Genomic DNA, 15,473 nt, shown 5'->3' with positions numbered 1-15,473 from the left:
ATGCCACCACTAGTGTCAAAAAATGAGATGACACTGTCAGAGGGGAGCAAAGAACCGCGTCCCCACAAGGGGCTTCTCTTTGGGCACCAAAGGATGAGTGGCATATCCTTTACATCCCAAAATGTGGCTGTTTCCAGAATCCATCCCTGTCCTTGGGGAATATGGGGACAATGAAAGGGGATTTGGGTGTGCCACCCATGAGACAGCAGCCCTGGTCTGTAGAGGAGAGGGGCATTCTGTGGCTCTCCAGGCTGCCAGCTCCATTCTAAGTCAAATTAAGGATATTTTGGAGATGCAGCCTGATTTTTTTTTATCTTGGACAATTTTTCTTTCATCACTAAGCAAAGGCTTTAGATTTCCATGTGGTTTCTTTGCCTCTTAAAAATGTCAGCAGAGAGCATGGGAGAGGGCTGCTGAGAGCAAGATATCAAAGACTGACCACTTTGCCAGCTTTGTTTGAAAAGCCATTTTTGAGATCTCCAGCCGAATATCCATCTGGAAAAGCAGTCAGACTTGGTGCATTTACAAAACTGCAAGAAAAGCCCAAATTACTTGCTCTCAATGCCCTTCACCCACATTCCAGCTGGAGCATCCCCTTCCCAACCACATCAGAGCCCTGAGGGTCCCATATCCCTGCCCCATCCCAGCACCCACCTCCTGCCTCTTATGCCTCTGATTTGGGAGATACTCACTAAATAAAGAGGACACTGTAGGCAGCCACGACCAGTCCAGCTGTCCAACACACTGCCATGGCCCCGCTGCCCACCATGGCCCCCTTGTCACAGATCTTGGTGGTGGGTGGTGCCATGAAAGAGGAGGTGCTAACACTTGTTGTCTCTGCAAGGAAGGAGAGTGGATGATGAGGGGAGCTGGGATGCCCTGGGATTCAAGCAGTCCTGCTCTCCTGCTGGTGTGGATAGCACCCAGCCCCAAACTGCCCTTTCAGTGCTACCACACTAGGGCTGAGGTGGAGGGATGGTGTGATCCATGAGACTTTCCTGGCTGTGGCAGCAGATCTACTGCTTGGAGATATTTCTGCCATCAGGCAGAGCTGGGCATCCTTCTGATCCCCAGCCTGACCAGCTGAGCCACTCTATGCAGCAGCGCTTCGGGAATTTTAGCTAAGAAGCCACAATGGGCCACCAGTGCTCAGCTGCAAGCATCCCTTGCCCACAGAACATGCCAGACACAGCAGGCTGCATCTGCTGGACTGGCTCACAGGGTTTGTCCTGCTTTGTACTGGTCCAGGTGGATTGTCTATGTCTGCAGAGGGCTGCATGATTGCAGGGAGTGCTTGGATGAGCAGTCAGGCTAGGTCAGCTTTGTCCACATCCAGATGGCTCTAGTATGTCCCTGCCCAGACTGTCTGGGCTGATTGCTGGGGACCACAGAGCCTGCCTCTGCATCTTTCTTTTTTCTTTCATTGAGGCATCACAGTGGGGTTCAGTGATGAAGTTGGGGTGTCCCACGTCAGCCCTGGCTGGCTGCACCAGGCTGCACGTACAGGGATGTGTATGAGGGACACAGGTGTGAGGGACACATGTGGGAGGGACACACGTGTGAGAGGGACACATGTGCCTGCACATGGAGTGGGCAGGTGACTTGGGAAGGGACATTCGCATTTAGTACAGTGCAGCTGGGAATAGAAGCAGAACCAAAACACTGACAGCAGCACTGCTGCAAGGTGTTCCCTGCACTCCTTGTGGGGGATTTATCCACTTGGGAATGGTGGAGGAGGGGCTGCAAATCCCTGCTGCTGCCTGAATATCCAGGTGCTCTGCCAGGTGCTGTTTTGAAAAGGAGGGTTTCTCTGCATAGGAGTCAAGGAAATCAGTGCAGGGTCTGCTCCATCCTTTCTGGGAAATGGAGGGCTGATAACACCCATTTGGACACAGTCCCAGCTCTTTCCTAGAAACAGAGACTTGTTAACTTGGTGGCTTTTATTTTGAATTGGCATCCCTTTGAGCCGTTGTGAGGGGTCAGAAGTGTGGAGGGGGTAGGACTGGAGAGGGGAGGGAGGGCTGGAGGGAGACAGCACTCCAGGGAACCACAATCACAACCACAACAACCACAACAACCACAACAACAACACAATGGCCAGCCTCATTGTCCTGCCCCAAGTATCCTGGTGAGAAGGATGCTGGACCCAGGCGAGCTGAGTCAGCATTCTTCAGGCTATGGTTGCACCTGCTGACAGGGCCCCAGGTGGGAGCAAAGTGCAGGGTGAAGGACTGCAGCTCCATGGGTATTTGGGGGCTGTCCTTGGCTGTGGACAAAACTTGGCATGGAGCCAAAGAGGAGATCCCTCAGCCCAGAGTCCTTAGCTCCCCCTGAATGAAGCCTGTTTGTACTGGGAGGAGGCTCTTACCTGTGATCTGGGCCTCCGTGGTGAGATGCTTGGGCTCCTCTGTCCAGGGGGTGGCATGAACAGCCACACTCCAGTCACTCCACGTGCCGATGTCGCTGTCTTTGGCTGCCACCTGGATGATGTATTCCTTGCCAGCGTAAGCGTCCGTGATGGTGTGCGATGTCCCATCCGACAGCTCAACCTGAGGGCAGCCGTGGGGAGAGGAGGGTGGTCAGGGAAATCCCCAGGAGGCGTAGGGCAATCAGTATATTTAGCTCGGCTAAAAGATGATAACGACGTTTGCAGCAGTCTGCAATACTGGGGTGTTGTGGGCAGAGGCACAAGCCCAGAACAGGGGTGGGAGCTGCCCAGGGAGGGGACGGAGATGCTCGAGATGCTCTAGATGCAGCTACACTAAAGATCTGGAGATCTGGTTCCACTCCCAAACTCACGGCGCCGGAGCGGAGCAGCTTCCTCTAGAGGTCACCAGAAACTAGCAGATGTGTGTGCGGGCTCCCTCGGACATGTTAGGGCAGCTGGGAGTGGGATATTGCAGACAGAAGGTGGGGTGAGCAGCGCGCTTTCAGGGCACCACTGCCAGCGCCGGGAGGAGGCTTCCCCACCTGTGGCCAGCCTGCTCCCGTGCCTGCTGGCATCCCGTTGTTTGGGCTTGCATCCCTCCAGCGGGCCCCTGGACAAGGATCGAGTTGTGTCCGGACAGCTTTCCTAGAAACCATTCCCTCTGTCCCATTGTCACTGCTGTCTGAGCCATAGAAGACCCTGCCGTCCTTTGTGCTGCAAAGTGCAATGGTTTAACCCCATTTAACCATCCGAGGGATCTGTGATCCATTTGGAGCTTGGCTCCAGGACAGACGGATGCAGGTGCTCAGCAGAAACGCACCCCGATGGCACCGACCCGGGTGAGCAAACACATGTGGCTGACAGAGGGGGAGGGCTCAGTGACCAGGGCAGAGGCTAAGGGGGATACTGCCCTCCACCCCATCTCTGAGACTGAGGGCCAACATGCTGCCCACTTGAGTAGCCCCCTGTGCTGCTGTGCGCGGCATGGGGGACACAGGGCACCCCTTGTCTGCCCTGAACGCTGCCCAGACACATTTCTAATGAAGATGCTGCAGGATGAGGGGCGGTGTGGGACTGACACAGCCCATCTACGAGCACCAGTACCAGCCCGGGGCTCGAGTAGAGCAGGCATCACATCATGGGTGGGGGCAGCTTCATGGTGCTACAGCGTGTAGGTGTGGGGTCCTCCATGTCTCCCCAGGCACCCAGGAGAAGGTGAGGCGCAGAGAGACACTGTCCTGGGGAACACCAACAGCTCTATGGCAGGAGGAAGATCCAAACTTTTGCCTGGTGAGGAAGGGAGGAAGGAAAGGCTGCGCCACTGGGATGCGCAGGAGTACCTGAGCCAATGCCCCTGTGGGATGAGGCTGCCCTGGCAGTGTGGCTGTACCCACACAAGGGATGGCGTGCACACCAGATGGTCAGTGCCATCACCCCATGGCTTGCAGGAGTACCTTAAAAGCAGGAACCCACCCTGAGAAAGAACCAGCCCTTTTCCAGTCCCTTCTGTGCAGCACATGCAACAGCCCAGCACAGATGTAATCCCTTTGGCATGAAAGCCCCCTCCAGGCTTTTAGTGTCACTCTGGGGGATTCCTAACAGGAGGAGAGGCGTTTTCGCTTTCTTGCTCCCAGTGAAAGCCTTTCCTTCCCTATTCCCGCTTCCAGGGCTGCATCTAGCCTTCTGCTCAGAACATCACAGCCCTTGGGATCTGCACTCCCAGCTGCTCCTGCCACAAAACCTGAGCACCACATCTGGAGCACATCTGGATGCAGGCCTGACTGGTCTCCCCCAACAGCCAGTGGGAGCCCAAGCACCTCAGGGTGTGCAGGCAGGAGACCCACCAGGTTGGGAATCCTCTGGTCTGCTAGGCAGGGCACCTCCCTGCAGTGTAGTGGCACAGTGAGGCTCTCTCTGCCACCTTGGGAGCTCTTTGGTGGCATCCACCAATGTGGATGGCAATGCCAAGAGAATCCAGTAAAATTAATTCCTAATGATAATTAAATGAAGTGAAACCTCACATGATAAGCTGCCAACTCCCTGCTGACTTGACTTGCTCTGTGCTGGCTGGGATATGGCTTGGAATTGGAGAATGAGGACAGGGCTCTGAAAGATGCTGGGCTTATCCAGCTAGTGTATGACTCTGTCCAAGACTTCAGCATGCTCTGAACCCCCTGGCTCCTTCCTGGGACCTGCACCAAAAGGGTTGCAGGCAGGCTAGCCCTACTAAGGTCCTGATGACCTGGCCAGGTTGCTTTCCCTTCAGGAGGATTTTCTCCATCCCAAGATCCCTCCCAGCTTTTCCTTGAGAGCAATTCCTGCCTCTTCCCACTCACAACCAACTAGCAGCTGAGTGTTTGTAGGTGGGGTGTCACAGGCACAATGGACTTAAATCTGTGCCTTGCCTGGGCAAGGGGAGTGTTCCCCCAGGACAGGAGGACCCTCCTTGTAGGACCTGGGAGAATGCTGCCCTAAGCTCTGCTTTATGCAGCAGTTAAAAAGAGAAAGCACAGATGGTGTCATTCCTCCCTCCCCACACATACAACCTCTGGACGCAGAACTTCTGAGCTGGGCAGCCAGGAACACATCCAGCATTTGTCATGGTGGGGAGAAAGTCACTGGGTGGGTGCCTGTGACCCAACACAAAAGTGCCACAACAAATGGGAAAGCACACTGAGATTGGGTCCAGTTGGACACAGACAGGGAGAGACAGAACTGGGGGAAGACACACTGAGGAGGCTGTGGGGGGACTGGTGGACACACAGCATCAAAGGCAGAGGGAGAAATTCCTTAATCCATGTCCTTGCCACACAGAGACAAAAGCTGGAGGAAGGCTGTGCATGGTAATTTTTTTGGCTGGGATGGGGGTTTGTGTTTGCTTGCCTTTGTGCACCTGCCAAAAGTCACTCCGACTGGCTGTGAAGTGCTGCCCAGATTAATGAGGGATCAGTAGCCAGTGCAATGCAGAGCTATTAGCATTGCAAAAAAAAAAAAAAACCCAAACCAAAAAAAACCCACACCCAAAACAAACAAAAAACCCCCCCTAACAACAAAAAACCCCAAAAAACCCTGACCAAACACCAAAGAAAAAAAATAAAAGAAAAAAAAAAGAAAATAAAAGAGAGAGAGTGGGGAGAGAAATGAAAAAAGCCCTTGAACCCAGTAATTCAGATGACAGCTTGCTGAGGACAGTGTGGGCTGGAATCCCATTCCCTACCATGGTCACATACCCTCACATTCCTTCTTGGAAAGATGATGGAGCTGCTGAGTGCCTGCCCACAGTCCCAAGCACCAGGATGAGCTCATGGGGCACTACCACATTGATGGGATGGAGACAGACACTTAGGGCAGGTTCAGGGGAGGACTGCCCACAACTTGGCTTTTCCCCTGTCCATGCTGGTCCCCACTGCACGTGTGCTGAAGGGCATCCACAGCAGCCACACACACCTCAACACCCATTCATGCCTTTTTTCCAGTCCCTGCCTGCAGACTGGTATCCCTGCCTCGCAGTGCTTGGCACAGCAGGAGTTAAGGAAGCCATAATCCCCTCTGAGCTCCCCTCATCCTGCTCCCATTGCCCCCAGCCCATCCTGCCAGGGTGCCCTGGTAGCAAAAAAGGCCACTGTGCTTTGTTCCCACCCAGGCTCTGCTCCTGGTCCAGGGTGACCAGGTAGCAGTAATTTCATGATTATAAGCCAGACCATTATGACTAAAGTTTTGGTCCAAACCCAGAAGTGAGGCTTGTAATATGGAGCAGCTAATATGTGAAAAAAAGTTCTGAAATTTGCCAACCGGAAATGCGAGCCAGCAGCAGCCCCGAGCCTGGCTGAGTCCACCCGGCCCCGGCGGGGCAGCGTCGGGCCTGGGGGAGCGAACGCGACGGTGCCGGGCGGGCAGTCCCGGGCCAGGGGGAGCGGATGCGGTGGGGGCCGGGTGGAGCAAACGCAGCGGTGGCGGGTCCGGCAGCGCCAGCCCAGGGCCAGCCTGCCCGGTGCTGGCAGTGCAGGAAGGGCTGAGTGAGCCCGGCAGTGGCGGCCGGCCCTGAGTGGCCCCGCCAAGCGGCAGCACTGAGCTGGCTCACTCAGCCCTGTCGGCATCCCCAAGCAGGCCAAGCCTGCATGGCCCCGAGCCGAGCCAGTAAACCCCGCCATCCCGCGGTTCTGTTACTAATTGGCAACTTTGTGAAAGTTGCACGGGGATCCTTGCTGCAAAAGAAAGTGCGGCTAATAATTCGGTGTGGCTTATATATGGACAAAGAACAAAATGTTGCTGACATCCGGACATGCGGCTTATAATTAGGTGCAGTTTGTAATTGTGAAATTACTGCACTTGTGAATAGGGTGATGCACGGGCAGGTCTGAAGCCCAGATGGCCTTTGGAAGGGGATGGGGCAGGGCGGCAGGGAAGAAAACCCTGCCCTTCTCTGCCCTGATAGCTGGGCTGGGGGCTGCTGTGTGTTGAAAGGAGGTGCGGGGGGAGAAGGGGAGATCAGATGCCTCCTTTTCTGCATCCCACATGTTTGCTGGCTGCCCTGTGGTGGCAGTGGCTCTGTTTTCCATTCCTTGACACCTCCTGCTTTCCAGTGCAGCTCCTAGAGTGGGAAGGGGGTGCTCCACTGGAAGTATGGGGATGATCCCCTCTGTCCCAAGGCAGGGATACACTATCTCTGTGTGTGACAGGACATGGACCATGCACCTGTCCCAGGTGCTGTATCAATCCTAGATGAGCCTGCCTTCCTCAGAATAAAAGGAACACCCTCCCTGGCTATTGTCAGGTGAAGTTGATGTGCTCACACAGCCTTTGCTATCCACAGCACAACGAGCAAAGAAACCCCTTCCAGGAGCCCAACCTGGCTCTGCCAAACATCTGCCATCCTTGCAACCTCTTATTCTGGATGTTGCTTGAGTTATACTGGATAATGGGGGAAATTGGAACTGGGACAGGGACAGGACACCCCAGTGGGCTATATTTCACAGCCACTTTTCCTTACAGCAAGAGCCAGATCCTGCTACTGGGCTGAAATGAGATTTGCAGGGACTCAGCTACACAAACAGCTTCTGTCTCAGGTGCCTTCAACCTCTGCAAGTGCTTCCACCTGTCCCGGGGAATGGGATAAAAGCAGGAGTAATCCCCATGCAAACTGCCCTGCCACTGAGAAGTTTGCAAGGGTCACTGCAAATTGCCAGTGCAGCTTGAGAAAAGATGTCACCATGTGGAAAAGAAATGTTTTGCATTTTCATTTTGAAAGCCATGCCTGGAGAGCAGATATGCCTGACAGTGATTACTAACAAAGGTACCCCCAAACGCCTCCTCCTTCTGCAGAGCTGCAAGATTCAGTTGGTATAATCCCAGACAAAACTTTCTACCTGGAATCTGGAATAATTGAAGGTTGGGAAAAATGAATGACCCCCTCTTATTGTCTGCCAGCTGAGTAGTGGAAGAGTCACTCCAGCAGGGTCTGAGCTGTGCTCTCTGCTGTCACCCACTCCTGACAAGGCTGCTGTGGTGCTGCACAGAGCCCAGCCCTGCTGTGGGTTTGGTGGGATGATATCCTGCAGCCTGGGCTGTGCCTCACCAGATGCAGCTGCACGGATCCCTTCTGGTTCAAAATAAAGACCATCTTTGAAAGCAGGGGCTGTTACAGGAAAACAAACAAATTAACAAGAAACTTTCTCCAGACGTGCTGGCCCCCTCCTGCCAAGTGACAACTGTCAGAGGTCACTTTTGCTTGTGGTTATGGGGAAGATGGGATCAGGGATGCTGAGGGCACTCAGCAACAGCTCTAACCCAGCCAGCACTGGCATATGCTGCCTGCAGATGCCTTCACCATGCTGATGCAGTGGCCTAGGGGTGAAAGCAGCTTGTGCTGGGCATGGCAGAGCACAGACACCTGTCTGGTGTGGTCTGCATGAGGACAGGGAAAGTTAGGCTTGCCAGCACCTTCCTGCCTGCTTGCAGCTGTGTGAGCACTCAGGTGAGGACACGCACATGTGAATGCCCGGCTGCTCTGTGGTGCCTTTACAGCTGCCAGGTGCTCAGTACTTTAGGTCACCAGCAGTTTTCAAGAGGGCTGAGAGCACCCAGGCAATGCGAGCTAAGGGTCCTGAACCTGCTCTGTCCCAGAAAAGGTAATTTCTGGGCATCTCCCACCCCCACCCTCCTCTGAAAATCTCTCTGCTCCAGCCCTGCCTGCCCCACGCTGAGCTGTGAGTGACACTATTACAACCTCAATATTTTGCTCCCACCTATTAATTCTTTGGATTTTTTCCCCCTTCTTTTTTAATCACTGACTTGGCAGCCAGGAGGGGAAGGGAGAGAAACACTGCAATAAAAGCTACCAGGCGTGAAGTTGTAACCCTGCTTGCTCAGGGTGACCTCCCTGCCAAGATTGCCTTGCAAAGAGGGGGAGTGCAGGAAAAGCAGCAGAGGCACAGGGGGATGCAAATGGGCACAAAGAGGCATTCCTGCTGCAAAGTGACATTGCCACCCTGCCGGCGGGGACGCTGCTGCGGCAGGCAGTGGCACTAATTGCCTTCCTACCCAGCTCGCTCCATCCGTCTCCTTGCCCATCACAGAGAGGATATATGCATTAGCTCACACTTTCAGGCTATTTCAGGCTGCTCCAAGGAAGGAACTTCAAGAGACAGCATGTGAGATTCACCTCTCTGACCAAAAAATGTTGCTTTGTCAGGAGACAAGCCTGAGCCCACCCGGGCAGCCACTTCCAATATGGATGAGGAAGGTCACTCCAGAGGACAATGCCATCCTTACCCAACAAACCCAACATTTTGGTTATTTGGTCATAACCACAAACTTTCCCTTCCTGTCCCCAAAACCCCATCATTTACCCTGATCAGAGCAGGCACAGATGTCTGCGTGGGTTTTTTGTTTTTTGCCCCAGCTCCTAAAATCCTGGTGGGAGCACTTCTGCTTGCACTTCCAGAGAAGGATGCTTCCAGCCTTTGCAAATGCTCACGAACATGGCCCTAATACTTCCAACGCAGAAGAGGAAGGAGAGAACCCAACCACATTATTAGCTTTAAATATCTCATGACCTTTTACTGCAAATCTCAAGATCTGAGGCGCAGCCCGCCTCACGGTTCGTTAACATTTCGTGTTGTCAGCGCGGCCAATGGGTTCAATTAGACTTCACCACGGCATCTGCAAATTGCTGGCAACCCACAGTAGGAAATCCTCCCTCGGTCTGGCCACCAGCTCTGACGCTGCGTAAGAAATACCTTCTTGAGCCTTGCCACATTCCTGGGATGTGCATCGAGCTGGCAAGTGCTCAGCGCATGTGATCTCCCCCCAAAAACTGCGAAAAGGGGGGATCCTGCTCCAGAAAATGCCCTGGGAGGGGAGCCCATGGGTGCAAGACCTGCCCGTGGCTCCCCAGAGATGCTCAGGATCACCCCTGCACACGCAGGGTGAGTGTGCAGATGTGCTCGCAGGGAGATCGCATGTGCGAGCGCAGCAATCGCTGCTGCTGCGAGTTAACTGAAGGAGCCTGTAAAACCAGAAACAGGCTATTAGCAATCCATTAGGAAAGGGTATCCAGTTCCAGCCTAGGTAAGCCATTAGAGGAACATCTGAGAGCATTAGGAGAGCTCGCTTGGGGCCAGGATGGGGCTATAAAACAGAAGAGGAAACCACGCTAATCTGGCTTGAATTACAAACTTAAAAGCAGGAGAAAAATAAAGGATACCCTAAACATTTAATGTTTTATATTTAGGAGACAGAAGGGGAGATTTTGCCAAAAGGAGAGAATAAAAAACCTGTTTAGGCTACAAATATCCATCTCTCTTCTGGCAGCAGAGAAACCACCAGCCCCTCTTCCAGAAAGGGAGGAGTATGATTTTAAAGTTGCTTGAGTTTCAGAGTGAGCTCAGTGCCGATGGGGTGGAGAGCAGTCTTTGGCCACATGATGTGACATGGCTGCATCCCCAACAGCTGTGAAATGCTTGTGCCCAGGTTGAAGGGAGCTGCTGTGAGGTGGCATGTTCTGGCACATGCTTCTCTGCACACCCATGTGGAAACTCATCGTTATCATCCCTCCATGATAATTCCCAGAGCATATCACCGCAATTCCCACAGCAAACAATGAGAGCTGCTATGTAGTCTGGGTGGAAAGCTGCTGTTGAGCAGGGGAAAGGGATTGCAAATGGCACGCTGGTGCTCAAACCCAGTTTGCAAAGCACTGGGAAGAGAATGAGGGTGTTGTCCCTCTGCATCAGCCCCAGAGATTGCTTCACGGTGTGGGATGCTTGGGCCAGGCATCACTGGATTTTCTCTGGCAGAGGGGAAACTGCATTTATGGCCAGTGCACACAGTGGCAGTCTCGATAAGATCCACTGCTCCCGCCACGGATGGCTTCATCTCCTGGTGCCAAGCCCTGGCATTATTAAAATCCTGAAAGGAAGAGCCTGGAAGAAAGCAGACGCTGATTGAATCAGGCCCTATGGTATTCGACAGCTCGGCATCCATCTGATCCTATTAGTGCTCCTGCCTGCCGAGGTGCTGTGCATAAATCAGACCCTGCAAAGATAACGGGAGGTGGAGAGGTGAAAGAGGAGCTGCTGCTTCTGCCAAGAAACACCACGTGTGAGCAGGGCCTGCACGGATATTCTGTCTCTGGGCAGCCTCTGATGCTCCTTTGTGGGTTTTCTCCTGCAGGGATGCTGGGCTTCCCACAGGGCTGCTTAAAACCCATGGCTGGTACAGAGGTGGGCTGCCACGAGGAAGCAGAGATGGGGCTCAGACTGTGCACCTTGGGCAAGCATGGATGTGCCAGAGCATGAGGTTACCCAACTCCTTCTGACTACTGGCAGGGACTTCTCCTCTCCCTACCGAGCTCCAAGCTGTCCCATTGTCAGCGTGCAGGTTGTGTGGCATAAAAAGCAAGGGCTTCTCTGTGCCAACATCCAGCAGGGACAGCAAAAGCCAAGACGGGGGGCAGTTTGTGGCAGGAGATGTGCACCTCCAGGAGAATTAAGGCACCTCCAGGAGAATTAAGGCACCTCCAGGAGAATCAAGGCACCCCCATGAAAGCATGGCATGTGTGACCACCTCATCCTTTCTCAAGGCACTTTTCCCTTTGAGCTGAGACCCAAGACCAGCACTGCAGGAAAAGAGGGATAGATGAGTTACACTTGGACCTACCAAACCATGTCCTTCTCTTTTCTCCCCCCTCAGTTTGGGGGAAGAGGGACACTTTCCAAAATGACAAGTCAAACAAAGAGTGCAGGGAGGCTTGGGCATGCTCAAAGCATGCTGTCACTGGTGGGGTTAATTTTAGGTGCACACACCTGCATTTGCAGGGTGCTCAGCTGGGCTAAGCAGGTTGAATGTGCCAGTGGGGTCTGGGGTCGGAGTAGCTCCAGCTGCTGCAGCGCTGCCTTTCTCTGGTGTTCGGGAAATGATTGAATTAGGCTTCGCAAATAATTCATCTGATGAATAGTGGCAGTTTTCCTCAAATCATCCACAAATCAGATTTTTCATTACCCAGCTAGCAGGGCAGGGAGTCAGAAAACAAGGCTGGCACCTCACTCACTGAATGCACTTGCTCACTGAGCAAATTATTCCCCAAACACAGTTCTCCATCAGTCAGTGATGAGGAACGTGTCTCTTGCAAGGGGATATTGATTAAAAGCAGTAACCTGGACTGCTGTGCCTTCCTGAAATGCTGGGAGATGAAACCTTCCCAGCCATCCTTGCACCCACCAGGAGAGCTGGTACCTTGACCTCTGCACCTCAGAGTACTTTTATACAGAAGAAGTAAAGTTTTTACTGCCCAAGAACTGCCTTTTCCGACTGGGGTGGCCCTGCCACCAGTGTCACCAACACGTCCATGTATTTCCCACCATCACTGCCTGCCCGAGGGCTCTGATGGAGAGGCCACACCATCCCCTCAGGGCTCTGCCAGAGGGGACAGGCATGGCTTGCCTCTGCAATTATGTTATCCCACACCCAGTGATGAAGGGACCAGCCACTCTGAGAGTGCTGAAGTAGGAGGTAGCTCAGTGGCTACCCCACCATTTCTGGAGGCAAAACAGGATATTTGGCTGGATCAGGCTGTGGCAGGGTGAAAACACCAGGCTTTTTCCACAACAATTGCACACCTTGGGAAAAATCCCGGCGTTCGGCAGTTTCCACTAAATCTTCCGCTTTTTACACAGCTTCTACAGTTTGAGCATTTCTTCCCCAGTTGAAAAAAACCCACAAATGTACAGAAAACTAATACCCCTATCTAACTAATACCCCTTTCTAACCCCTCTGGATGCTCCACAGATGCTCTCCCACTGCTAGGGGGGAAGCAAAGGGCAAAGAGGCAAACAGGAAAACCCTCTGATTTTTAGAGCCATCAGCAAATGCCGCAATCTGAAACACAGCCTGTGGTGCTGCCTCATCAAAAAACCCAAGCAAATGCAAGAAGTCTCCAAGACACCTTGCAGAGCCATGAGCAAAGCCTCCCACCCACTCTCCCCAGGAAGTGCTGGCTATAAGAAAATCCCACTTGGCTCTTTGATGCAGGTGCCCAGGGACCCAGTGCTGCTTCTCATTTGACTTCTGGTTTTTTTTAGCAAAATTCTTTATCAAGCCAAGTACCTGACTGGCTTTCAACTGGCCCAGCTTGGGCACAGAAGGGATGCTGGATAAGCTATGCCAGTGTAGAAGCACCTCCTCTCCAGCCACAGAATGCTTTCCTACTCAACTTGAGCATACAACCAGCACACAGAGGTAAAAAAAAAAAAAAAAAGCCTGTTTGTTATCTTCCTGCAGTAACAAATGAAATCTGTCCTCTAGACTGCCAAGGATTTCACTGACTATTTTTTTTAAAGAAACAAGAAATAAAAGTAAGAAATACGATAACATCGCAGCAATTGCTCGGTGACTATGCTCTGAGTTATGGTGAGCGGTATTTTATCTCCAGTTCAAAATCTAAATGTGGCAGAGGCGCATTTAAATGTGGTGACATTTATACTTTAAATGCCTTTTACATCTCGTTGGCAAGTTTTATATAGAACATATGTATGGAAAGTAGATAGGGGCCATGGATGAAAATGTGGAGAGGCTGCAGAGCCATTTGTAGGCAGAGTGTGAGCTACAAAAAAGATGGAGAGGAAGAGAAAAGCAATGAGAAAGAGAAGGAGAGGAACAGGGTCCAGGTTGCCTGGGCAGTAGATATACATCTTTTTTGTCCCTGAACAGTTTTCTATAATGCAGCTTGTTCCCAGTGACCAGCTCGCCCCTCTCCCCCGTCCCCCAGGCAGTGCAGCATCACTCACGTGCTGCCACTGGTCCAGGATGAGAGGCCGATACCGCAGGAAGAACTTCAGTGGGAAAGACTCAGGGTCAGGCCACGATGAGGGGTTTTGCCATGACACCTCCAGTCTGCGAGGGTTATTGGGCACGGGTTTGGCCACCACACTCTCCGGAGGGTCTGGCTTTACTGGAAGAGAAGAAAAGAGGGTGGTTGGCAAAGCTTTGAATGTGGCTTACTGCCTTTGTACACCCTGGCAAAGCTGGCTGGGCTTTGCACCATGTGCCTTCCAAGAGGAGCAGCCAACATGCATCCTTTCCCCAAACTAATTAGATGCAAATCACTTTTTATTGTCCAGGTCAGTTGTATGGCTGTCCTGGCTCAAAATACCACCATTAAGGAGGCGACAGCACTGGAGACAGATGGAAACAACTGGGCAGAGAGCATCCCTCCTACAAAGGGTTAATTGGATCAGGACGGGTAGCCCTCCAAGCCAAAATCTTGCACTTCCCTCGCAACTGCTGATTTCTGTGAGTCTGACACACATTCAAGCCCACACTTACCTCACAATAATGTGGCAGAGTTTGGCCCTTGGGTTTAAGGCTGGGATTTTGAGGATTCAAAGCATTGCCACGTTGTATTTACTAAGGGGGAAGGATTGCCCTGGTCACCTTCCACCCCAGCTCTATCTCTCTCACTGCCCTGCTATGCTTTTGGGATATGGGGATATTTTCTTGCTACCTGACATGTATTTCAGGTGAATATTAATTGGCTGTGAGCTATGCAATGTGCTTTGATGTTGCAGCCACTTCCAGCGTGCCGGAAGCTCATCACAGACAGGCTGTGATGAATGTTGCTGCCTGTTGCAGAGCAGTCTTTGCTTCTTGCCAAGGGTTTGATCAAATCCTGACAGCTCAAACTCCCAATTGCAATAGCAAAGCTAAAACAATATATTGTGTATACCCATGCTTATGCTTTAATCGTTGTCAGGAAGGAGCTGGACACACGGAGCTAGGCACACAGCTGTGCCAGAGGTGGAGGAGGGCTCTCTGTGCTCTCCAAGAATAGCAGTGCACATAAATCTCCATGTCCTGGGAAGGTACATAACCCCCTTCCAAGTCCACACATAGGCAAGCAGATGTCTCCTGACCTGGAAATTTCTGGATTGAGCAATGGTCCCCAGGCTCTGACTGCCTTGAACAGAAGCCTGTCAAGATGCCAGCATCAAACTCCCCTCCCAAGGGTGGAGGAGGGATGGTGGGGCTGTGGGGAGCCCCTTCTGCCTGGCAGAGCTCCTGCCCTGCAGTCAGAGATCTTCTCCATGCCGACTCCAGGCTTCACCTGCTGTGGGTGGGAAGTGATGCCCTCACAGGGGCTTTGCTCACCCTGAGAGAGGAAGGAGGTGGAGGTGAGCGGCGCCCTCACCGCCTGAGCCAGCCTGCAGCCCTGCCCCTGTGTGTGAAGAGCATCCTTGTGAAGAGCATCCTTCCCTCACTCCAATGGGACCAGGCGCTGATGTGTGGCCAGTCTGCTGCAAGTGCAGTCACATGTGAGCTGCTTGCTGCCACCCCTGCTCCAGAATGATGGTGGCATTGCAGCAACTCTCTCTGCACTGACACCACTTGCTTCTCTCAGGAGAAACCAGCCTGTGATGCTTTGAGAACAGACTTTCTTGTCTGCAGGTGAGGCAGAGAGGGTGCTGAAATGAAGCCACAGCCCAGCTTGGTGGGACCTGTTTCCCAAGACATTGTCCACCACCACCTCTCTGTCCCCAGCCTCCTTTCG

General features: G+C 52.7%; 1 protein-coding gene across 4 annotated transcripts in view; it reads right to left on the bottom strand.

The window, feature by feature from the left end:
- The window catches only part of CNTFR (ciliary neurotrophic factor receptor), a 199,097-nt gene that overhangs the window by 1,395 nt on the left and 182,229 nt on the right, over nt 1-15,473 (bottom strand). For all 4 annotated transcript variants that reach the window (XM_033085742.2, XM_033085744.2, XM_033085745.2 and 1 more), the window contains 3 exons: nt 13,714-13,877; nt 2,369-2,549; nt 693-837 (listed from right to left, as the gene is read on the bottom strand). In XM_033085742.2, coding sequence (XP_032941633.1) covers nt 693-837; nt 2,369-2,549; nt 13,714-13,877 — 490 coding nt within the window. The remainder of the gene's footprint in view (nt 1-692; nt 838-2,368; nt 2,550-13,713; nt 13,878-15,473) is intronic.

Source organism: Catharus ustulatus, chromosome Z (genome assembly GCF_009819885.2).
Source record: "Catharus ustulatus isolate bCatUst1 chromosome Z, bCatUst1.pri.v2, whole genome shotgun sequence".
Taxonomy (NCBI): Eukaryota; Metazoa; Chordata; class Aves; order Passeriformes; family Turdidae; genus Catharus; species Catharus ustulatus.
Note: the sequence above shows the minus strand (reverse complement) of the source record. Positions and strands in the feature narration are given on the sequence as shown.